The sequence below is a fragment of the Psittacula echo genome, assembly GCF_963264785.1.
Source record: "Psittacula echo genome assembly, chromosome: 10".
Lineage (NCBI taxonomy): Eukaryota > Metazoa > Chordata > Aves > Psittaciformes > Psittacidae > Psittacula > Psittacula echo.
Window position 1 is genome coordinate 19,274,807 of NC_137741.1, and position 25,770 is coordinate 19,300,576.

Below are 25,770 nucleotides of genomic sequence, written 5' to 3' on the forward strand. Positions count from 1 at the left end.
ACTGCAATGCCGTGTGCAGAATAGGACACTTCTGAGTCTTAAACATTTCTAACCACTGATATTTAATTTCCCATTCAGTCCAGGGGAAGAAATGTTTCTTTTGTAATACCTTGCTCAGGGATAGCTTAAGTGTCTCCAGCCAGAACTCAAATGTTTATGTACCCCTTGGGTCAAAAGAAGGGTGTGAATGTTGACAAAATTAAACCAATTTGGAGAAGTAGCCAAAATTTTGGCTTCTAAATTTGCTTGAGAATTGGTACCATGACAAGCTGTTCCCAGGCTAGCCAACTTAGACTAATTTTAACAGTGAGGCAAGAATAATCCAGGGAGGCAGCTGTATTTCCAGTCCCCATTCTGTACTGCAGGACTTCTCTTGTGTTCTTTTCTCACAAGGGATTCTTTAACAGAGTATCAGTTTAAATTATCCAGAAGCTCTTCTTTATCTCCCAGTTCACGAATCTGTGAAGCTGTGTCTTTTTTTTTGTGGGGATAGAAAGGGATCATATGAAACTTGTGGGAGAAAGATTAAAATGTCACTGAATGTAGCCTGGGCAACAACCAAAAACCACCAATCAAAACACCCAAGACAAGAAAATAGAGATGGAAAGCAGGGTTACCTCAAGCCAGAAATCTGCAGTATCGTGCACAAACATCACCAGTGTCCCCAGACGCACATAATTAGCGCACCAAGAGCCACTCATCAACCCAATGGCTGCCAAGTGATGAACGACATGAGCCAGAAAATCCTGGGGAGGAGAGAAAAACACAAAGGTAAAGCCAAGCAAGTACAGCTTCCGAGGGTCTGCGTGCAGATGAAGTGACAAGCAGGACGTGTCACACACAGAGATGCCCTGGTGGGAGAGCTTGGATGCGTGCAGGTGTGCCAGGGACAGACTGATGCTGCCCTCATGTGGCTGCACCAAATCCAGTGTCAGGACAGTGCTTTTCCTTACCCTTTTCCCCCCTTCACAGAAACAGAGGTTCTAGCTACAAACAAAACACTTGCCTTCCTTCTGTTGTCAATCCCCAGTGTAAATATGAGAGACCAGTAAAAACTAATCTCAGCCATGTAGTACCAATACTGGGATGGCAGCAGGGTCTGTAAGGAAGAAAACCACAGTAAACTGAGAATAGCAGAAAGCAAATGCCAAGTGAAATAATTTTGTTTTTCCTTTCCTTCTTTTGCTCCACTGCTGAGTCTTGCTTAAAAAATTAAACTAAACTAAATCCCTGTTCTGGGCTTCATTAAGAAGGATGTTCTGGGAGCCAAATATTTTAACCTTTACTCAGACCAAACTCTCAATTTCTGCCGCTCCTCCTTCCCCTCTCTGAATTTCAGCATGCTTTTTTGTGTGTGTTTGTCAGAGAACTACACGCAGAGTGCTTCTGCATTTAATTACAAACAACTGCAAGTAAACCAAGCCCTGCATTTTGATGAACAATTAACATGTTAAACATTCACACAGCCCATGACTAAAGTGTCAGCTATTTATGCTAAAATCCCAGGCATCTGCTCAGGCCTAGATGCTGAGCTTGGCTGTTCCCTTGTTCAATACATTCCCCAGGTGGCAGGAAGTAGGCTTGGTTATCAGGTCCCATGGGCAGAAGAAGCTGGAAAACTGGGAGTCAGGATGCTTTTTATTCTTGGCCCCTGCCTAGGACAGGAATAAGGAGGCAGTGTGTGATGGATCACAGACTGATAAAAATAAGAGTGGGGGACACATAAGGACCTCTGGCAGCTGGGCAAGAAAGCAGTTTGCTTGGAATCATCTGTTAATGGGACTGTTTTAGGAAGAAACAAAAGCCTCATGACCCTTTTGAACAACCAGAGCATTGAGCAGAGATCCCCAGAGAAGGGATTCATGTTAGGCCAAACCAAATCACTGCAGCACTCCTTCCACCTGCATCACTGAGCAAGAGGGCCCAGCATGCACACAGCACTTAGGCTGCCTGGCATAACCCTCTGCATGATGCTGTTCTGCAATGCCTCAAAGCATCGTCAGGCCTGGTGGAAGCCTTGGGGTTTCTGCACCAACACAAGTAACACAGAAAGCATCTACTGCACACAACGGATAACCTGGGGTGGGAGGAAACAACAGTGGTTTGGCTTGAGGGCTGTGCTGCAGCACAGGCAGATCACACAAGCCCTGCAGCAGTCAGCAGCAGGTATCAAAGAAGGGCAAAAGCTTTTGGTGCTACACCTCTCAAGGTGCTGCCTGCTGGGAGGGAGAAGCACTTCTGCAGATTACCTTTTCCAATGGGGAAATAACCTGGAATGCCTTACGGCCAATGGCCCCATGCCAAAAACCTCACCTGAAATGGGTAGCCAACCCACGTCTGCCAGATGTCGTAAAACCACGGTTTCTGGGGAAGACAGATGAGACAGAGACTGATCAGCTGAGCCACAGTAACTTGTCTTAACTCAAAATATTCAATACTTAGTATTTTTCTAAGTGAAGCAGGCTAAGAAGCTCTAGTCTTGATAACTGTTCCCCACCAATTTCTAAAGGGATCTTATATCTCAGATTTATTCTATTGGTCCCAGCTTTTGGCTTCTTTTCAGGACACCTGAAACATTCCAGTTCATCATTTCATCATCCAAAGCAGTGGGTGTGTGTTTTATTACTGCAATTACTCAAGATATGTTGCCACAGTGATTAGATTTTGCTGTGTTTACCAGCCACACACACCATGATGATAAATAGTGTTTAGGGAGAAGAGCCAGATGAATGCAGACACGCTGAGAACCGTTCTGCTGCTTGGGAGAAGCATTAATGACACCCCAGGCAGTGCTCACATAGTTACAAGCAGCACTCTCTCTGTTATTCCCAACTTCTGACTCAGCAGCAACACCTCAATAAATAGCCATGAAATACACCATTGTTGTGACCCCCAATAGTGCTGCCAAGAAAGGTTTATGGCCTCCTTTGAGAAAAACATGGCCATGTGATGCATTTGTAGGTGTTAACAAGGCATGTTGTAAAACCATCTGTGGGACTTCTTAAACTTGCCTTAAAAACACTGATTACTCATAAAGTATTTTATCATGCCAATTCAAAAGATAATTGAAGAATTCAGTAAAACCTCAGTGCATATTGCATCTAGATTGCATACAGGAAAGAGCTGAACCCAAAGAGCCACCGAAACAAGTGAGTCACTCAATGGGCTTCCAGAAGGTCTAGATCCAGCTCTTATTTTGTTGAAAGTATAAGAATATCAATCCTTAAAATGATTAACTTACATCATACAGAAATATAAATCCAGCAATGGAGGATGTGAGATAGAATGAAAATCGCCAGCTGCAAAATCAAAATGAAAAAGAACAAAGAATGATTATATTTTGTATAGAAGTCCTGAGCCAGAATTACTGCAAATCGCAGTCTTCACATGAATGTGCCCTCACACTCTACATTAAGGGTTTACATGTATTAAATGTATCTGAATTATTAATATTTAACTATTAAGCTTTGACTAATTGCTAAGGTAGTAAATTATTCTACACTATCATGACACAGACCTCTCGACTGTGATCAGAGCAGTCATTTTCCAGCCAGGCACCAGCTGATCAAGAGAATGGTCACAGCAAATGTAATAAATTCCCTAAACATCAATGTTTGATAACACCAACTTTCCTGCTTTATCAATCCCTCCAGAATATCCACACCAAGAACAACATCTCACAGTTCCCTGACTCTGGAAGGGCTTTCAGCCACGTGGCACATACTTTCCAATCTGATCCAGCACTGTGAACTTCCCAACAGTGACTTGTTTCAGTTGCTGGGTTAATTTCTTTTGATCTCTCTTAACACCAATTGCTGAAAACAGGGGAGCCCTATGATAAAGCTACTGGATTAGTTTATGTCTTACTACAAAGGTCTGAATAAACTATAAACCTCAATCTTTGAGTAGGTTTGCCAGCATTTAGCCTGATTTAAGCTCTTTGTGGCTTAAATGGATATTCAGCAGGTCAGATAAAACCTTCAGGTTTTCACTACTGATCTGGTAAGTCAAAGGGAAAAAAGTTCTTGTGTATCTTAGTGAGCAATGTTGTTGCTTATATATGTCAGAGCAGGATGCTGTGATGTGGAGCCACAAGAAGTGTTGTAATGACCCTGGAGCCTGTGTGGGAGGTATTGTCCCCAGGACTGGGTGCGGCCAGAGACTCAGCTGGAGCATTCCCCATCCCACCTCTACAGGTGATGGAAAACTTCTTCCTTTTCACTCTTCCCCTTGGCAGGAATAAGCCTGACCTTTCCCAGAGCCGCTCTTCAAAATCAGTAGGACATCACTGTGAGACTTCACGTGCTAAGAAAGGTCGTGGTCAAAGGCCCCAAACTCAGTGAGAACATTTTACGGAGCAAGAGATATGCTAGAGAAGAGCAGCAGCCAGCTTCCCAGAAAACCTAAACTGCCTAAAAAGGAGGAGAGAATGCCACAAGAACACTGTAGAAATGGATTGAGATGTATACAAATTGTGGTCTTTGGCAAACATTAATGAAGTGCCTTATGAGAGATGACAACAAGAACCTGCCTGGTAAAAGCAGCCCCTCCTCTCTGAGCCCTACATTACCTGGAGGCTGATATCCCAGGTGGAAGAATGAGATGCTTAAAGACTGAGCCAGCATTTTATAAGAAAAACAAACAAACAAAAGATGATGACATGGAATGGAGGAGGACAGACATGATCATGTGTCTCACACCCATGAAAGAAGTCAAGAAAACAACTCTAAAATTGCCACTTGATACACTGGTAATAAATAACTGGTTTCCTTTCTAACATTAAAGCATCTTTCCTCAGGTGATTGGAAAATAACTCTTCAAAACACCTACTGCACAGACAGAAAAACTCAAAGGTACACAGTGGAAATTAGGAGAGCAAATGGAAGGGGAGAGTGGAACCCACAAGTAATACCTGGCTCAGAGTTAACCAAGAGATGCCAGGAAAAGCAACACCATGGCATGGGACAGACTTTACACAGGGGCTGATTCTGCCCTCATGCCTCCTGTTTCAAGCAAGGGAGGTGTGAGTAGTCCAGTGGATATAGCGGGACTGATTCTGTGTTGATTGTAAAGTGGTTTTCTGAACCAGATCCAAAGCACAGAGCACCTAACAAGACTGTAGGGCTGGGGACTAATGGCACAAATATATATTGACCACACTTGGTAATAAACACCCAGTGCTTCAGATGAACTCAATGTGCAAGACTGCCAGAGCACTACCTCATTTTGCATGTAGCCAAGCTTCTTTATGAATTTGGTGAACAAAACCTGAAGTAGAACTCATCCAAATTCACCAAATTTTACCCAAGTGTCTCTTAAGCTCCAAGCCTGGTCACCAGGGAGAGCATTGAACAACAGCTATGCAAAAGGATTTTCCGATTTAACTTCAGGAATCTTTTCTCTTGAACAGAGCCTAGCAAAAGAAGGATTTAGTAGGTGAAGTTAAAGGCTGGTAAGTCTTTCAAGGCAGGGAAGGTTTCATGCGAAGGGCGTTCCAAACCCCAGTGTTGCTTAACTGGAAGCACTAATAGCTTAAGTATGGTTTAGATGTGGCTCATCAGATTTTCCTTGTGATTCAGAAAAATGATCCTGGAGATTGCAGGCTTTTGTGAATTTCATAATGCCCAGAACACTGACTACTAGCGTGGAATAACTCTGTTCCTCATTTGTTGCCTTGAGAATTATAACCATTTAAATTCACTGACAGAGAGCAGAGCAAGGTTCGCAAAATTGCGCAAGAGAAACCTGTTTGCTTCATCCTCACTCAAGCTGCCAAGCGAGTTTGAATTTCACTCTTTAGCGTGTATTACTACAGAAATGCATCAGTGGCATGTCAGGGCTTTTAGGAAGAACAGGAAATGTTATTGACACTCATAACACAAAATTAACTGATCCACAGAAATAAGCCATCATGTCAGTTTACCAGGAGAGTTTACTCAGGCTTCAGAAAGACACACCTATGTGTATCAACTGGATTTATGCCCACCAAAGGACAGCATCAAATTGTTATCATATTGATTCACACTGATAAAGTACTCAACTTTGAGCTTTGCAGCTGTACTTTTAACCCTTGTGCCTTAAGCTCGTCACACTAAAAGGTTAAATACGATGATGATATGAATCTTTGCCAATAGAATTACACTAGTCAAAATGCAAACCCACAGGACATCAGGAAAGTGTTTTACACCAGTGTTTTACATCATTTCAGTATCCAAAAGGGATGAGCTATGTAAGCCCAGCCATGCCCACTTGGGGATTTGCAATTTGCATGAGATTTTGGCTAACACTGGAATAGTTAAATAGTAAAATGTTTAGGTATGGGGGAGTTCTCACACATTTGTGAAGAATCAGACTCTTGGATGCTTTTCCAGTTTTCAATCATATGCAGGAGGGTTTGAAACTTCGTACATATTCATGATTATCACTCAAAATTGCTCAATGGCCCACTCTCAGCAGTGTACTTGAGCTCATGTTTTGCACAGCACCCCATGTTCAAGCTGTCACACCTATCATTTAGTTCAGATGCCACAATTCCTGCTCTTGAACTGACTTCTACACACATAATAGCATCCCAAGAGGACACCATGGGTACACACACAAACAAGAGGGAGTTCCCATATGATATTGTTCCCATATGATATTGTTCCCATATGATTACTGCCAGACATGAACATATTTCCCTATTCTCTGCATGTTTTCATTAAACACCATGTAGCAGTAGCCTACAAATAAGTCCATTATTACACAAGGAAGAAAACTGAAGGTATTTTGTAGGGTTTTTTCAGGAGAAACCATTAACCTGATCCTTTCAAGTCACACCATTTGGAGAAACGCTACTAGATCCTTTCAATTTGTTTGTGTATGCACAAACCAAAACCCTTGTCAGACAGACCCAGCTTCCTGGAAATGAATCCCTCTTAAAGTAAACCCCACAATTATCAAGAGCTTTGTTTTTTCTTACAAAGCTTCCTGGAATTTCCGAAGCACTGTTGGGATCTCCAGGTTTCGCCGTCTCCTGAACCACTTTTCCACCAAGCGGACAGTACAGTTGCACTTCTTGGCAAGGCCTTGAATATCTGACTGCAAAAAATGGAACAGCGTTAGCAATAAGATGCATTCCGATGTCATTTTCATTTATTTTGTAGTTCACAAATCAGCTTCCCACTGTTGTAAGGTCTTAATTTAAAACCATGACTAATATTAACTCTTTATGAGGGCTTACTTGCTGACTTCCTGCTTTAATTTTTGAGTGATACTCACAGAAACCCAAATTTTCAAGAAATAACTTCTATAAATAAAGCAGGCATGAAACATCCAGATCCACAGACTCTGCTATTACCTTTCTGGTGGCTTCTGATAATTTCAAACACTTAACTTCTACAGCTAAGCAAGAGGTTGGGCTGGAGAGGGAAGTGCCATGTATTAACCCCTGTGGACATTGTATCTAATTGTACCTATTTATAATTCTTACTTTATGTTTAAATTATTTCCTCAGGTGAGACATGAGCCTGAAATTAAGGTGACCTGAGCTCTGTTCTCAAATCCAGCATCCTTCTCTGGTACAGGCAAGTCAGTTAGTCTTGCTGAGCAAAATCCAGACTGCCTCCTTTGGACACCTAAAAATAAACATGGGCTACAGCATGGAAATGCATCTAAGCCATCTAAGTCCAACAGTCTGGTGTTCCTGCTTTATGTGTGCTCTTGAAGCTGAAGCAGCTCTGTTTCATGCAGCCATGCCAGCACATGCTAAGCACAAGGCAGTATGGCTCTTGCATATCTCAGTGCTCAGTGTGCAGCAGCCTGTGGGCTTCCTCTCTCTCCTCCATCCCCAAGTGTGAAAGGTGTGGGCTGACCTGCCCTGGGGCTGCTGTAGGAGTACAGGTAGTGTTCAACTCATCCCTGGGGAAGCTCCTTCCTGGCAAGTATAGAGGTATGCAAATAGCAGGTGGCAGCACCACCTCCACCAAGGTAAGCCCAGTTCAGTTAGTCTCCTACCCTCAAAGGAAGCTCTGGAATGTGAGCAAAGGCAATGCAGCTACTGGGAAAAACAGAGTGCAAACAGCCTGGGTGTTCAGCCCATCCTGCTGGCTGAGGAGCTCTCTACTTGCCATGCAGGAATATCAACTGCATTTTGACAGACAGTGAAGCCAGTCACCAGCCAGGCCTCTGCATGCTTTCTCACGCATGCTGCTCCCCACGCTGGATACCTAAAGGAGGCAGCCTAAATCTTTCCCATGTACTGAGGAGCATAAAAATGCTGTGTTTCCCTTCAGAGATTAATTGTCAAACTGTACTCATGCAGCAGGAAGGTATGAAACAGAGATCGGGATACTTGCCCAGACAGAGAAGAGCTCATATGTGATGAATAGATGAATATATCTATTCCTAATGATATCAGGCAAAAGCCACAGTAAGAGAATAGCAGAGTTAGGGACAGAAAGCAAGGTTCCACATATCAGTAATTCTCAATATCCCTCATTACTAGAAAGCATATTTATTTTCAAAACCAGTGTGCAATTGTTTGGTAACTAGGTAGGTAAGTGAATTTTGAGGCTGCATTCCCAGTGAAGTACCTGTTTCCCATCAACAATCACGCTGCCTCATTCTTGTGGATGGCAAACATTGGCTATTACATTTTTCTTGTTCCAGTTTAAAAACAAACAGCAAGGTAATAGAAAGATTGTTTTTCTTTCTCACATAAGCCGGGATTAAGTATGCAGCAATATAATGGATCAAAAGGCTTCCATGCCAGTGATCCAATATTATTGCTTGCAATAAATATGATACCACTTTCCAACAACAGATGTCAGCTGATGTTTTCTCCAGGCAGAATGAGTTAAAGACGAGACACTGATCTTCACTGGAAATATTATTAACAGTCAAATCTAGAACAGCACACCAGAAAATTAAACATCTTCAACATATTTTCTGTTTGGATGCCATACAACCTTGTCAGCAGAACAGCAACACAAACCCAAATAAATTAAGTCATCTGTCAATCAGCTGGAACTCATCCCATGATGTCACTGCTGATAGCAGATTGAGACAGTAAGACTTGGGATTTTCCAAAACCAAAACTAGATTACAAGAATGAGATCCTTACTTGGGATGGATGTTTTGAGCACTCCCGGAAATAACTCTCTAAAACAGGATTAGGCTGTGGCTTCACACGTCTTACATTCTTTATACCTAAGGCTTTTGCTAGAGGTATAGCAATGTATCTGAAAAGACATACCATGAAAAACTTTTAGAATACAACACAGTTACAAGACCTTAGCTATTCTCAAGCCAGGATATGAAGAAAATAAATCTGAAGCAAATTAATCTGCCCTAGGATACAACACTGCACTGTGAGAGAAAGGAATCTCCCTCCAGCTAATCCCAAGAGGGAACCACAGCGTATTAGCAGTTACGTAAAAAAAGCAGACCCAGGGACTCAAACTTATCATCATGAAATGCTGTATTCAAGGGAAGATCCTGATTTTTGTGTCCTTGTGTTTTCCAGAGGCATATTGGAGTTAAGCAACAGTTACAGGAGAGTGAACCAAGAACAGATGCTCTCTCTGTGTGAGCTGAAAGATTGCTACTGGGATACTTTCTCCTAGAGGCAGATAGTCACTCAGTACATTGCTTCATGGGGCTACCACTGCCCAAGGTGCTGGATTTGGCTCATGACCTCTAACTTGTGGCATGCAGCAACTTCCCCAGACACTGACAGCTTGTCTTCCCCTTCCATTTTCCAACACAAATTGTTGCAGAGCACACCAAAAGCTTTGCTCTTCTACTTGGGCAGGCTTCTCTGAAATAGCCTCCCTCACTCCTGCTGATACCAGAGATTGATTCCTTATTACTCACAGCAGTGGTCAGTTTTCCTCATTCACGGGCAGATTCACTGCAGGCCAGATGTGTGGACTAATGATTCACACAAGCCATTTCCAATAGCAGCACAGTGAGACACACTTGGGCAAGCCTTTACTCAGGAGACACTGAGAATGGTTCTAAACATATGATCCAAATTACTTTTGATCTCTAACACAAATGATCTTATCTGCTTCTGTTTTAAGTATGTCCAACTTACAACATTCCGAATTTCCTCATTCTATCCTGAAATAATTATAGGAACCTACTAATCACATTCTTAGAGCAAAAAAGGCACAAATAAATAAGTCAAAACGCTACAAATCTTAACATATTCATAGCTTTCTTCTGTGGAGCACAACTCTGCCTGTCCCATAAGATTCCAGCTGCAGAAGCAATCCATCTTTCAGTGCCAAGGTGAGGGGAAAAAGGAATCAGCATTCCTAGATGTTCATAAAATGTTCACATGGAAGTCTGAGATCCCTCCAGTCTGCCTAGTTCTGCTACAGCTGGACACCTGGGATCTATCAACCTCACACAAATGTTCCGGTGGAGGACCAAAGGAAGGGAGAGATTTGGTAAGGAGAACAAATACCTTTACTCTTTCACCACATGAGAAAAGCAAAAGGAAGCCCAAACGGTTTTGTATTAATTGTATCTCTAGCAAAAGGAGGTAACTGAATTATCTAGATGTTCTACAAAAGCTAGATAGAAACATTTTCCTTCTAGTTGGACTGCAGCCACATGTTCTTAGTGAAAATATTTCACAGTTTTTCACCTGCCCAGTTATCTGTACCAGACCTTTCCAGCAAACAACCAACCAATGCTCCTTTACAACAACGTAACAACCTTGAGTTAAAGATATGTTATTTTTGACATATTTTTAGCATAATAAGGATTAACATCAGCATACAATTGTGTTTATGTTTCTTACCTTTCACTGAAGAACCGGATAATCAGCAATACGAAAGCATATGGAATTGTGGCATATAACTGATGTGCTTTTGGAAAGACAAGTCCATCACGGTCTACAAAATGTGCCCACGTGACATTGATGGGCATCCAGATATTCTCCCACCAGAACCAGCTGTTGAGTGTCTTCAATATGTGCGCCATGCTAAGCAAAGAAAGAGATGATACAAAATTATTCCTGATGTATTGGAAAGAAAACGTATGAAAGAAAACATATTGAACCTTGTGAAGAACAGTGGATCCCAGCTGGCAGGATATTACCTAAAGATAAGGTATAAGCAGCAGATGAGGCTTGAGTCCCATAAGAACAGGCTGTCCTGGCCTGCACGAGTTGCACTGGTATTGCAGGTCCAACTGAGGCACTCTACAGAGAGCATGCAGGCACTATAAAGATGCTCAGGTATCCTTGACTAAAAGGATAAAAGGTTTTTGAAACCTGCTAGGGGGAAGGTAATCTGCTGTCACATTTGAGTCCTTCACGCTGATTGCTTAGTACCTGGCCAAATCTTTTGCAATAATCATTTATAATCTACTATTCCAGTGCATAAAAGATGCTACAGAGAACTGATCTTCTCTAGGCTGCCTTTGTAAATTAAGTGGGTAGGAGAGTGAAAAAGAAATAAGAAAGTCCAGGGGATGACTTGTTCTGTAATTCAACAGCAAAATGTCTTCATTATGCTATTTAATATACTAATGTGAATATATACCTTGATCTAATTTTTCAAACACCTGTGCACAAGACCAAGTATAAAAACTGCAGTGCACAGCAAGGTTTTGGAGGGGTTACAGAAAATAATTTATTTGTGATTTAACTGTGACCAAATCCTAGATCAGAACAAAATGTCTAAAATTAGTCCTTGAAGGAAAGAAAGTCACTTAAACCATTTCATTCTTATAAAGTCTTATTTTTAACCTTTGCAATCTACATCATACATTTATACATTCCTGTTATCCCTCCTTCAGTTGTAAGGACTTTACACTACAAATGTTATATATCCTATAAAAGTATAAAATCCAGTAAAAATAGAAGTTACTATAATGTTTTCCATAATGCCGAAATATGTATTTTTTCTATAATTTCTAGGAATAATAACATTAAACAGCTTTTTCCATACCAAAATTTCCTGTAAACCACATGAAACATGAGGAAGTAAGTGGTATCACTGAACATAGTTTCCAATAAAGAAACTAAGGGAGATGGGAGAATTTCCACCAAGTCTCCTTGTAGCATCAGGCATCCCAACAGAAGATCTCACAGTGATATGGTTGTACATGATCAATGATAAGATCAAATCCTGCTGAGGCCCTTTCACAGTCAGTATGTGAGCAGGAGCCACACGGCTTTAGCTTTGCCTGCAGCCACATGCAGCTCCTGCCCATGCTGGATCAGGACACTTGGTGCACTCACAGCGCCTTCCAGGCTAGGACAGAGGACAGGGCTGGCTCTGAAGCCCACTTTAATCAACAGCTCAAGGAGCGATCACTGTCATCCACACCAGGATGCTACCACTAAGCTGAAGCCTTGGAGCATGTCTGTGAAACAGCGACTTGTATCCATCAGAGCTGGGCTAACAGACACTGTGAATCAATGTACTGCCCCAGCACAGTAGTCAGTATTGAACTCTTAATAACCCAACCATTTAATCTTTTAAAATGCCGAAAGGGGACAGTAAAAATGTACTGAATGAATCGTGTGTATAAGAAAATGCAAAAGTAAAGGAGAGAGAAATCACAATTGTTCCTGCACTAAGACTTTATATGCCAAGTTTCAGCCTAGAGCAATTTTTTACTGCTGAATTATAAACTCCTGGAAGTAGGGATTTATAATGGGGCTCCTAACAGACCCTTAACTACAGCTACCAGGCGCCATGATAATGAAGCAGGGCTTTGAAATACAACATTTTAGGTCAGCCAGAAAGGCTTGCAAACTGCCCTAGAAGACCAGGGGAGAGACTCATTACACAGTTCTGCTTCCTAATATATCTGTATTTTTAAACTCGAACGTGCATTGCAAACTATCACAAACTGTAGCTGTAATAAAAATAGGCCAGTCTATTATAACACAGTGGAAAGAACACTAACAGCTGGATTAGGGTGAGACGTTGTAGGGATTTATAACTGAACATGCACCCAAAACACCTAACCCTAAAAGAAAAGAGTAGTGCATATTTTCATATCAGATTCTTGGGATCTTGCTAATTCATATGTTCCTTCCACACATGGATGTCAAGTGACCTTAAGACCTTTCAGGTGTTAAACTGGTTAATACATCTCTACTAAACCAAGATCATAAGCACATGCTTAACCCTACAATTTAAAGCAATTATGGGATTTGGGGTCTGATCCTGAGCCCACAGATTTCAGTAGAAATCCTTCCTTACAGACACCACAGAGACTCATAGAAAGGTGGGTTCTCCAAAAGTCTTGCTCCTGTGATCCCCTGTATTTGTACCAGGTCTTGCCTGGAACACAAAGGATCAGACCATCACTGATGAACATTGTCCAAGTAATTCTTAGAAATCAGTTGACATCTGTCTGCAGCCTATTTGTATGTTTCATTACTCTTAAACTGGATCGTCACCCTACATCCAACTTTTCACAATGTTTTCACTACAGCAAATCAGGCCATTCCCCAAGCAATCTTAGAGATTTCCATCTTCATAATAGCGGCTGTTGAAGTAGTTGGGATGTTCTCCTGTCTCCCTTCAACTTCAGTTCTCACCATGAGGTTCCTAGAGCACCTGGAAGGTGTGGAATTCCCTTCAAACACATCTGGGCAGCAATGACCTGAGTATTTTGCAGTTTCTTTCTGCTCTTAAATGGCTGAAGCTGTGGCTGTGCGATTAAGTAGTTTAATCCCTCCTTAAATCATGGATATCCTGAAACATACAGGAACTCTGTAAGTACTGTTTTGTCGCATACATCTTACGCAAGCAAAGTTCTCTTCTCCTGTACTACAAACAAGCTGTGGCCCTTTCAGCTTGCTGAGAAATATCCCACATTACTTTGTATGTTTTTGTGTATGGGAAGGAAGCTGACACTCAACAGAAGCCTCCATAGCATGAGCGGGAAAGGGAAGGCAGTCACCACACATCCTCTTGAGGAGAAGTCTGTCTTGTCCTGTCTGCCACCCAGGGATGAGCAGGGATGGTGACGTAGATGGGCATTTCCTCATATACTGCCCGAAATCTGGGTGGGAAATGGGAGAACCAGTTTCTTATCACTTGGGTGAGTGGAGTGTGTTTTGCAAAAGGCACCTCTGAGATGTGCTGCAGCTGCAGTCCCTGGAACCCAGGTTCATTTCCTTAGCAGATCCATGTAAAACTATGACACAACTTTTATCAGGAGCTGGTTACCACACAAAAGCATGTGTTTCAGTGTAACCACAAGTGGGGGTAACCAGCTTCAGTGCTGGGATCAGGCTACAGATACTGGATTTCAAAGGCAGCTGATCTTTCTAGCCTGTATAAACTCTGAAGCTGTTATTCTCCACTCCCACACACCACTTGCAAATAATGGACAGCAGATGCAAAGGCCCAGCTTGTCCTGGTTTGGAATCAGCTCTAACAAGAACACAGAAAGCCTACCCAGCCTGAACCTCCTATTGCTAGGAGTGGTGAGCTCAGAACTTCCTTCTTTACAGCACCAAGCAAGCAGGAATGGGAAATGACCACAGCTGAGTGACCCATATTTTGCCCAACCTAGGGTGAAACCCCCCTGCTTCTTCCCAAATTCCTATTCTTTCACCAGCACCACAAAGATTATTTTCACTGACAAAACTGGAATCATTGCCCTTGTCCTGAAGGGCCTGGAAGTCAGTCTAACAATCAAATATAGGTATTTTAGAAACCTGGACAGTTCCCCTGCATCTTGGAAATTCAATGCTTCAAGTAAAGAAATCTCTTCCTTGCTAAGGATCTCCTCTGTTGCCTAATCTAGTTTTAAATGGGCTGCTTTAAAACAGGAAAATCAGGAATGATTACTTCAGGAACTGCATCCTTTATGATTAAAGGAAAGCCTACACAGTTGGGAAGTACCAATGTGAAGTTTCTTTCAAACCTCTGTTCCTTGCATCCTTGATCTATTCAATTAAAAACCAAAATCTCACATTTTTAATGCTGTTAAGCAAAAAAGGGCAAGTTTTGGTTTGACAAAAGCTATGTGGTTATATTTTGACAAACAAATTCAGGAGCTGCTTTGAAGAGGAATTTCTGGCTGCTGCAGTCTGGGGAATGAATACAAAGAAACAGAGCCAAGGCCTTGATTGCATTCTCCACACAAAAGCTCTTATTTGCAAAAACTGCATTTCCAAAACCAGAACTAAGAGAAGGTGATATCCAGGTACGCAGGATGTGTCAAGGAGGATTTCCTATCCTTATCAGAAAACCCAGTGGACCACTAACACAAACCTGCAAGTGAAAGAAACCTTCATTTCTCTAAGCATCTTACTAGACCATCTACTCAGTGTGACTTCAGTGTGGCAGGGAAAGAATGAAATCAGGAAAGAGCAAGAATAACACAATACTCCTTTTTCTTTCATCACTTGGTAGAACTGGTAAAGCTGGTGCAGCAACTGTTAGGAAAAATCGAGTCTCACAGATATCAAAAGAGATAGGAAAGCTATTCCAGGCTGTTAATCATCAACATTAAACCAAAGTGATTTAAAAGAGTAAATAAGGATCAGATCCACTGTATCACAGGGTTTGGTTTTGCTTAAGATGTAGCAATATATGCAACAGTTAACACACACATTTCAAAAGCAGGTTTGTGATCTGCTAGAAATAGATAGCACATTGTTTAAAGAATCCCAACTGCAATTGCCATCATGAGACAGGTGAAAAATATGGGCCCCTCATTTTATTGCTAAAGGTATAGAACCTTCTTCCTACTGAGGAGAGGAGCAGCACTACCTAAGAGATACCTTTAAGAAAATCCCAATAGTACAGAAAAGTGAGTTTTAGTAAAATCCAACACCTCTCCCCCAGCTGTGTATGAGCCACAACTTGTGAATGGTTTAGTATCTGTGCATGTGTTGACAGATGATACTGTGCCATACAGCCTCTCCAATGTGCAGCTGCGGCTGTATCCATCTTCTGGAAATCCTTAGAAGTTTGGGAACTCGCAGAATGTGACACCAGATTAACTTCTCCACTGAATTTTTTATGCTAAAGGATTATTAGTCCCTAAGGCAGTAAGAGCAACCCTGCCCTGCACTGTTTTCTTCCACATAAACCCATTTATTCAGGCATCAGTTGTTATTTGTAGGTATCTGCCAGTTGAAAACGTCACTTGCTCCTGCTTCTAGGCACTGCTTTTCGTATTTGATCAAGCAGTGTTTTGCACCTAACTGACATAATGGGTTTGAACCATGGTTTGTGGAGGAAAGAACTGAGCAAAGGATATCGGATTGACACTTACAATCTTGTTGCATCTTGTCTGTCCAGAAGTGAGAACACAATTCAGTTGAATTCTGCAGAACCCAAGCCACAGTGTGAATGGCATCTTACCAAGCGTACACACACAACCAGTGGCAGCATGGAATAAAAGAGCTGTTGAACTTAGAGGTTCTTATGATGAAACACTGAAATACTCCATACACGTAAACCAGCTGAATTAAGATTGCTTTGAGACCTTTAACTTCAGATTTACTCCCCAGCTTGTGCAAATCTCAACTGTAAACAGTTTAAGTGCCTGGTTATAGGGCAATTAGAGTATTTTACTTCTTTTACTATTCTATCACATTACCTTGTAACTTGGGTCCTATATTGCAGCAGGCTGAAATAGTGCTTTGAATAAATCTCAATTAAGGTGGCAAGTGAGTTTTATATTTTACCCTGTTCTCTGGGGGGGAAACAGAGAGCAAGACCTGTTTGAAATCATTCATTTTCTGGGTTGAAGTTACCATGCTCTCTCTACTTAAAGGTAAATCATTTTTGAGCAGCTAAAATGGTTTTAGCTGATCGCAGGCAGCTGGGGAAATACAGTTCTCACATGGTACAGTTACAGTGCTTTTAAGCTTTAAAAATCTGTGACATTGAGAGAGTAGGATAAGAAGCTGTGAAATAACTCAAATATCTGTACTAATTTTGAGGTAAAAAAATAGTTCTTTAGGGAAAAGAGAAAAAAAAGCCCTATCCAAAATGCAGGTTCTTAAAAGGAGGTTAAATTCATAAATAATTTGAACAGACCTAGAAGGGCAACACCAGTTGCTTCAATAACTTATTAGTAACGCTTGTCAGAATATAAGTATGAATTTTTTCTTCAAATTGTTACTACTGGGGAAAGATGCAAAAATGATCATTTTTTGTAGCTTACCTACATTTTTAAATAAAAACCTAAAGTCTAACTTGAAACGCTAAGCTATTTAATGGAGATTTTACCAGAGTTGTGAGCCTTCTTGGTCACTTATTTAAGACAAGTGTTAAGGGCAGAGAAGAACAGAGCAGCATTTGGGTACACAGTGACCAGGATAAGTACATTATGAGAAGTACAACTACCACAAACCGCGGGAAGACAGCAGAATACTAAGGAACTAGACGGAGGACCTGAGGATGCAGAGGCAAAGGTTGTTGGCTTCTCCACCTGCACATGACTCAAGGTTTTAAATTGGCCCTTGGGAGGTGGTGAAAGGGATGGGGCTGGTGCATTTGTACTCTGGAAAACTGTCCTATCTGCAGCTTCTCAAAACAGAGTCTTCAGCTCATGTATACACAGTGGCTCAAGCTTGCACATTAATGATCTCTCCACCACCCTGGACCAGCCATCCAACCAAGTCTGTTGTGCTCCACTGTTCTTAGTTCTCCTCCTGTTGGTCATCCCCTCTTTTGCAGTTTAACCTGCCCAGACATCCTCCACCCACAAAGCCAACCACAGGAGGAGCCAGAACAGAACTGGTATTTCATTAGTTCAGCTACTGTTTGACAGCCTTTTCATGTCCTAACAAATGCAAGAGAGAGATCTTCAGCTAAAGAACCAGCATAGCCTCTTCTCCAACAGTGGCAGCCCAGCTGAAGACATGTCTAAACTAGGAAGCTTGCTAAAAATAGCTATACAGTACAAAAACAGGGGGGAAAAATAGGAACAGGGCTCTTCCATCTGAATGTTACAACATTACTATGAAAGAACCCTGTCTGGCAGCTTGTTTAAATGTGTTATTTATAGCACTAGCTTCTTCTGATCTTCAACAGGTAAGTCTTATAAAAAACCTGCTAGACTTAATTTCTTATAGAACATTTTTTCTTAATATTTAGCAGAACAAAATTAGAATTAGCTTTTCCAAGCTATTTAAATGCAAAAGTGGGAGTTTTTTCAATCACATTTACATTATTAACTAACATTATTTCTCCTGTTAATAAATTTTCCTCCCATTTCAGAAAGCAGTGCTTTTACAAGCACTTAATAGGACACTGTTACAAGAAGAAGAGCAAAACTACTACTGTAACCTGTACTACTTTTCTTTAAAATAAAAAGCAGTTCTCACAGGTTGGAATACTTAGCAGCAACATATAAAATCTCATTAACACCTATTCCACTCTTTATCTGAAGACTATCACAATAGCCACTTCTAAACTTCCCTTACAGAACAGGCAGCATTAGACCAGCACATGCTAACGATGCCAAACATAAGGGGGGGGGGGGAACACCCCAGAACAGAAAGGAAAGAAAAAGGCATTCTTACCTTTATGATGTTGCAGTCCAAGAGAACATAAGCACATTAGCAGGGAAGAGGCATTACACTCACTACTTTGACACAGGTAAACACGCCCTATCTACAAAACTCTTTCAAATTCTTCAGAGACCCACCCAGCAAAGCTGCACTTCAAGATTTCTGACTGAAGGCAATCCTGATGTCATACGGCTGTACCTGGTGAAACTCAGGAGTAGCAACGCCAAGCGCCTTCCCTCTGCTTGTTTCAACACAGCAGATGAAGAAATGTTGGAGGTCACATGGTACTTGGCTGTATGATGAGAATTCATCTCAACTCCTATTGCTCTCCACACACAGGAGGATGCTGTGCCTGCTGATGGTGCACAACAAGAAAGGCCAAATGCATCACCTGACACTGACATTTTGAGATGCATTATTAATTGAAGTATGGGTTTTCAAATACAGGTAGAGAAAGGTTTCTGCTTCTATCGGCCAGCCTCAGGAACACTTCCAGCCTCAATCATCTAAAATGTTTTACAGAAAGTGTTTCAGTTCCTCAGAAGATAGAAAGTGGAATTTCAAAAAAAGTCCTAAAGCAGAAGGAAACATACACTAAGTGCATGTTTGGTAAGAAATACCACACAAACATGTCTATTTTCCTTAACCCTATGTGCTTTTTTAGTTAGGAGTAATGCTGTAAGTCATTCCTCAGCAGCTCTTCCCAGTTTCAAATAGTAACAGCTTTCAGAAGTGTGGGCATTACCTAGTATTCTGGTGGGTAGCACACCTTGATGTTGTTCAAAAGAAAGGAGAGAACCTCACTGACAAGCCAAGAGCAGAGAGCCTCTTATTAGCCCATTCTTCCTGCTTACAGTCAGCAAACAGCAAACCAAGAAATAGGAACAGACATGTCAAAATTGAACTAAAGGCTCACCTCACCCAGCATACTGTCTCTGAAGGAAGCTCATAGTAGTTGGCTACGGAAGAGTGCAAGAACGTAACACAGACAAAATAGCAACTGATGATACCCCCAACCTTCAGTAGTTTGTGGCTCACAGACTTCCCAAACCATAGATGGTATCTCTATAAGTAACAGTGGAGAGGGCTGCAAAATAAGGCCAGGGCAGACCTCTTTTTGAGTATGCTGAACCTCTCTTCACAACCCGAAAGACTGCAATAAAAGAAGTGGCCCAGGCAATATTTGGATCCTGTTTACCTCCCTTCAGAGAAAGGTTTGGTTTTGTTCATATACCAATTTTTTCTCTTTTTTTTTCTTTTTGAGGCATTCTATTTTGGAGCTATGACAAATCTTCAGTCTTTCCATAAAACTGGGAGCGGTACTCAATAAACTGATGCACCAAAGCAATATTAAACATGAAGGATTATTTCAGAAAGGTAGTATTATGGCTTTGCTGTTGCTTTAAATTATCTCCATGCTTTCCCACATCTGAACCACCAGTACAAACTCAGCAGAACATTTAGGAACACTTTGCCAATTAGGAAAGCCTAGAGCAAGCTGATTCATATATCACTTGGCTAATAGTGCCAGTAATGTAGTAGGCAATTGGCAGAAACACCTTTCTTATGCCTCAATCCACGGTTTCTTCACTGCCACACTAAATTACAAAAAGCACATTTATTTAACTGGCCCAAATGTGGGGCTGCTACAGAAAAGATGGGAAAAAATGTTTTTACATACTTTTTGAGGAGCATTCATTAGGTATCCTCACCATCTACGTAGAAACCTATTACAAGATTAAAGATATTGCATAGTAAATACTAAGCTGACCATACTCTCTTGATCAAAGCTGCCCACTGACCTTTCAATTATTGCTGCAATTTCATAGGACTTTATCCTTCAGGGAACTTAAATTTGAATGCTGCAAAAAAGAAAACCAGAAGCACCTCAGTCTGTACATCTCACTACGAAACAAAATGAAATAAAAATCTAAGTGTTACTGCTCCTTGCACACAGCATACCACCTACTCAATCAGCAGCTAAATATAACTAGATAATGTATTTGACCCAAAGAATTATTTCACATGTCACTGGAAATTACATACAAGTTTTCAGTGGGGAAAAAACTATTAGAACAAACCAAGAAAACTTCATAAAATTTACTTCCTTCCATTTTCCAGACACATACATTAAATGACAGTGAATCTACACACTGGACAAGAGCTTTCACCTGAGTTTTAAGCAGTTACATAAGAAAGATTATAGTATTAGTTAACTTTCTCAGTACAGAAAACCCTCTTGGCAAATCTTCAAGACTGTATTAAACCTTAACACTTCCAGAATCAGAGCTGCTGCGTAGGATGGCACTTGCAGGGGAAAAGAAACAAACAGAACCCCACTCATATTCCTCCTCCCAAACAAAACAGAAACCTCCAAAACCTGAGGGTTTGGTTTGTTTTCTGCTGTGAAATAAAATGAAATTAAATTCATCTAGAGAGCTGGCAGATAAATGTTCTGAATATTGTCTATAAGTATCTGGTCAGTTTTGCTAAATGGTTCCATCTCAATGGCAGACAATCAAATCTCAGCCATATGTATATACAAAATAGGAATTTGCTCTATTTGATATAATAACAATAGTAATAATTTGGACTTAATAATAATCATATAATTTGGACTCTGAATTCTCTTTTCATCACCAGCGAAAACCATTTCCTTGCCACCTGGCATTCCTTCAAGATTCAGGTAAAAAAGCTTGATATTCCTATATTTCCTGCTCCTCAAGAATCAAAAAATAACTGAAAACTAATCATTCCAAGTCATACGTTCAAGGACATCAATATATAACTCAATCTTGCAATCTGCAGGGCTAAGGTCCCCTTCTTCACATGATTTTCTGTCTTCTCTTAATGCAGCAACTTTCCCCTACATAAAAGGGATGAAGAAGTCCATTTATAATCTCTCAAAAAGCTTTCTTCTCAATACCTTTCTAACTAGGAAGTATGACCTGATTCATAATCCTACTTAATCTCCCCCTGTATGGGAGAGGTTCATTCTAATTAATAATGCCATCTGTCATAATTGAAGACTAAACACCTGAGTTTGAACAGAGCATTAAGGTAACAAATACTTACCGTACATGAATGCCATCACAGGGCTAAATTGGGAACACACAATGTGAACACATGGGCTGAAATCTTCAAAATGCTTAAGTCTTTTTCAGTTATTGTTTCAGAACTTGGTTCTCATGATTTTAATAAGAAGTAGAAAACTCAGTTCTTTGAGAATCTGGGCCTTAATAACAAGATGGCAGATGACAACGGCATAAAAAGGGGATGTTAGTAGTAATACTGGAAGGATAAAGGCAGTGGAGAGAAGTGAAGGAACACACGCCACTGCTGACCCAAGCTGCCATCACTTCGCTAAAATGCAGAGAACAGGCTTCAAATATGCCTTAGGAAAAAGGCTCCAGGAAAAGGCATTTTCATTACCTGGGGACTGCCTTCTAACCAATTTGTCTCACACAAGTAACTACTGAGGGATATAAACATCACAATCATGCTCTCTTTCAAGTAGTTACAAACTCCTAGGTGCATTCTATTTAAACACTGAACATCCAATATATCAATAAGCCTCCAGGGCAGCAATTAAGAATGCTTACATATCCAGAGGCACAGAGATGTATGTGATGTAGTGAAGAACTCATCTATTCATAGTTTGGTCAGCATTCTTTATGCAAAAATCCCAGTTTGATTTGTTTTTAAATTATCCTAGGTGAGAAAATGCTTTTCTTTGCTCTTGACTTAGCATCAACTTGCATATATTTGTCAAACTCACCTTTACAGTAAGCAGAAACACTAGAGCAATTAACATAGAACTGCATATCTATACAAGGTACTTTCACTAAGTATGTTCTAATACATTCAAAAAGGCAAATTTATCAAGACCAACTTGGGTTGCTCCCATTTATAGCAAGCAACGTGTTAAAACTAGCATGCTACTCAAAATCTTAGCAAGAACAACTGTATCTAAGGATTGACTTGCATAATTCACCCTTTCCACTCCAAATAGAGCACTGCTAATTCACTCAAATAACACTCCTGCGTGCTATGAGTATCTTCAGATAGTCATAAGACTGATACACAAACTCTTCTGGCAGCAACACTAGAGATTTAACAATTAGTTCAACCAATTCATTCAAAGTTTTTTAATTCCTTTCCAACAGTCCAAATAATACAGGATGAAAAAAAAAGAGATGCTTTGTTGATCCTTGAGGCTGGAAGCACTGGTTTAACAACTGCATGAAAATAAACCTCAACAATTTGCGAAAACTTGCACATAAGACAAATGCAAATGTTGCTTGATTACATCACCAGAAGACTCTGAAAAGCATCAGTCTTTACCCATCCACAGAGAACACAAGTGCAAGATAGGAGCATTAGCTTCACAAGAGTATCATAAGTATAGAAATTCTCAATGTTGGCTTTTATTCTTGTATTACAGGATTAAAACACGTATTACAAGTCTTAAAACTAAAATGGAAAGCAATCAAAAATATTAAAGGAAACCCAGTCTGAAAAACCACACACATGAAAGCACCTGGATTCAGCTGTAATTGCAATCAAGCTCTACAAATATTTAAGTTCAAAAATACCTTTTTAAAAAGCGTATCCTGTATGGAACTTCTAGTGCTAACTGCTTACCTCCTTAAAACCACTTATTCTATTGATGTTGAAGGTAAACTCCTCAAAACAACTGCACAGACATAAAGGGAGACTGTGCATGTTTCAGGATAAGTCCTCAGATATAAAACTGTCTCCAGATAGGTCACCTGCTTTGTTCTGTGTCTTGCTTTGAAACAACACAAGAAAAGTTAGATACCAATAATAAAAGGTAAGGCACATCAAACTCCTAGTAATAACTGACCTACTTCTTAAGCTCTAATTTAACATTGGTAATAGGTTCTACAGCTGTGTTAAACTGCTCTAGCAACTGAAGTTACAGCTCTGCCTGTACTTTTAGATAGTAAAAACAAATCAAAAAAAACCAACAAAAACCAACCAAACAAACCCATCCTATGGACTCACCAATGGTTTAAAACACAAATTCTTTTGCAAAGTGGTTTTTTTTGTGCTAGACTTTTTGAATATAGCCATAGACCTATTAGCTACCTTCACTGCTCACACTCAAGTGTAATAAAGTTGACTCACATTAGTTTTAGTCCATCTCAGGTCCTACAGTTCATAAATGGTAAAATATCAACACATTAACGTATCCAGTTGCCAGGTACAAACCACATTTACCCATTTTTACCACTAAAACTTTCTGAGAATTAAAACAATGGCTTTCTGAGAAGCAAAACATGTGGGAATGATCATTTCTAATAACCAACTGGGCACACAATCAACTTCATGCCTGTAAGAATTAAATACAGTTGGGCTGCCTTTGGATTTGCTGTGCTCAGAGATCAAGTTATGGCTCCTACACTTCTTGCTAAATTCTACACACTGTTCTGAGATGTCTAAACTTTCACTTCAAGAAAGGTTTTATAGTTGCAATAATCACTGGCAAACAAGACCAGCACTTAACAAACGGAAATTACTTCCCCATCCTACCTTTCCCACCCTGCTTATCTTAGTGTCTCAGAAATACTCTTGCAATTTAGATACTTCCAGCTGGCAAAGTATAGACCAAGAAATGTTGAACATGATTATGTTCAGTGAAAACAATGAAGTTACTCAGTTAAAATAAACTTCTCAGCACAGCCTAGATTAGAAAAGAAGTGAGGATAGTGGGAAAGGATTTCACTGAAATCCTACCTGTGTTTAAAATTGTTATCTTGAGAAACTCTTGCTCAACTGCCTTGCCAAAGGCACTTCCCATGTTTGAACTGAAAAGTTCCCAAGTAGTCCAGAGTTGCATCTTTGAACACACCCAGAGGCATTTAGTGACAGAAACGAGCAACTTGGTATGCAGAGCATAACCAAGTTCAAACAGTAAAGAGAAAACAGGCATTCTTCTTCCCTGGCCTACTCAGAGTTTAGTTTTTAACTACAGCAACTATAAGCATGAATGGAAAAGTTTATAGTCATTGATATTCTCACCCACTCCTATGCACAAAAGTTCTCTCAGGAAGCCAAAGCACAACACACACAGAATACTCACATCTACATGTCAGTCAGGAGGATCACTCTTTCCTATATAACTGCCAAGTGACTACAGCTATCATCCTGAAAGAGCAAGCCTAAGGTTCAAACCTTCCCATCTGAGAAGTCATACCATTTGAGTGCCTCTGGAAAGCACTGTAATTTCCAGCTAAAGTATCCCACAAGCTTCACCTCCTTTTCTTGCCTTCCCAATAGATTCACTAGCTCAGAGCTCAAAACTAATCTAGAAGATGGCCACTGAGAATTGGGAGTTAGTCACCTGCTCCAGAGACTGTTCATAACTATCTACTTTAACACTGAATAGCTTCTAAAAGGAAGACAGAACTTACTTGGCTCTCAATCAGAATAAGAGCACTTACCTTCAAGAGATGATCCTAAAGGGAAAACTGCTTCTTACAGTTTTGATGAGGTCTGAGATTTTTACAGTAGTCCCTGTTGTCAGGGACTAACCCTTGTTGCCTAACCCTTGCAAGACCACCACAAGCTGCACATTAACTGTACCATTAGGTGGCTTCCTGCTAAGCGTGCTCACTGGTTTGGATCCTGCTCCAAACTAACTCTCCTCAAGCAAATTCTTGGACACTCTTCAGGTTATTCAAATTAAATCTAATAAAACATGTAAGTGTAAGAATTCAACATCACTGCACTGCAGACACTCAATTTCTGATTACCTGTTTTTGATTTAAAAAATTTAAGTATATATAATCTACACTTACATAAAATACATAATGGAAGGGAGGAATTCTGTTGCAATTTCACTTCTGCGTTACCTGAGCTTGATTTTAGCTATAAAATTCCATTAAAGTGTACTATAAACAGGCAACACATGCTCCAATACAGTCTTACATCTACCTTTCAGTTAAAGGAATATATCATAAAATATTAAGAAAAACTAAATTCATATATCAGTGAAGTGATAACACTGCTCATTGAATTAGCCAAACACTAAAAGCTAAAAAAAGTACATCCTAGACATCAGTTAAGCACTTCAGCCAGTAAGCGTGGCATGGATTATTATGACTGCAATAGCACATCTGAACTGAGATGCTCAATTCAGAGCAAAGCAGCAATGCAGAACACACAGTATAAACACCAAAACTGTCTCCAGCTGAAATATTTTATTTAGCTCAACCTTTAAGCAGTCAGGTGTCCCATTAACATTTCAT

At 40.4% G+C, this 25,770-nt stretch overlaps 1 protein-coding gene across 1 annotated transcript in view; it reads right to left on the reverse strand.

The window, feature by feature from the left end:
* CERS3 (ceramide synthase 3) overlaps positions 1-25,770 on the reverse strand; it is a 44,311-nt gene that overhangs the window by 18,263 nt on the left and 278 nt on the right. The window contains exons 2-8 of the mRNA XM_080626461.1: positions 10,793-10,975; positions 9,104-9,221; positions 6,962-7,080; positions 3,242-3,299; positions 2,314-2,364; positions 1,007-1,099; positions 618-746 (exon numbers count right to left, since the gene is read on the reverse strand). Of these exons, the coding sequence (XP_080482587.1) occupies positions 618-746; positions 1,007-1,099; positions 2,314-2,364; positions 3,242-3,299; positions 6,962-7,080; positions 9,104-9,221; positions 10,793-10,974 (750 nt within the window). The 5' untranslated portion in view covers position 10,975. The remainder of the gene's footprint in view (positions 1-617; positions 747-1,006; positions 1,100-2,313; positions 2,365-3,241; positions 3,300-6,961; positions 7,081-9,103; positions 9,222-10,792; positions 10,976-25,770) is intronic.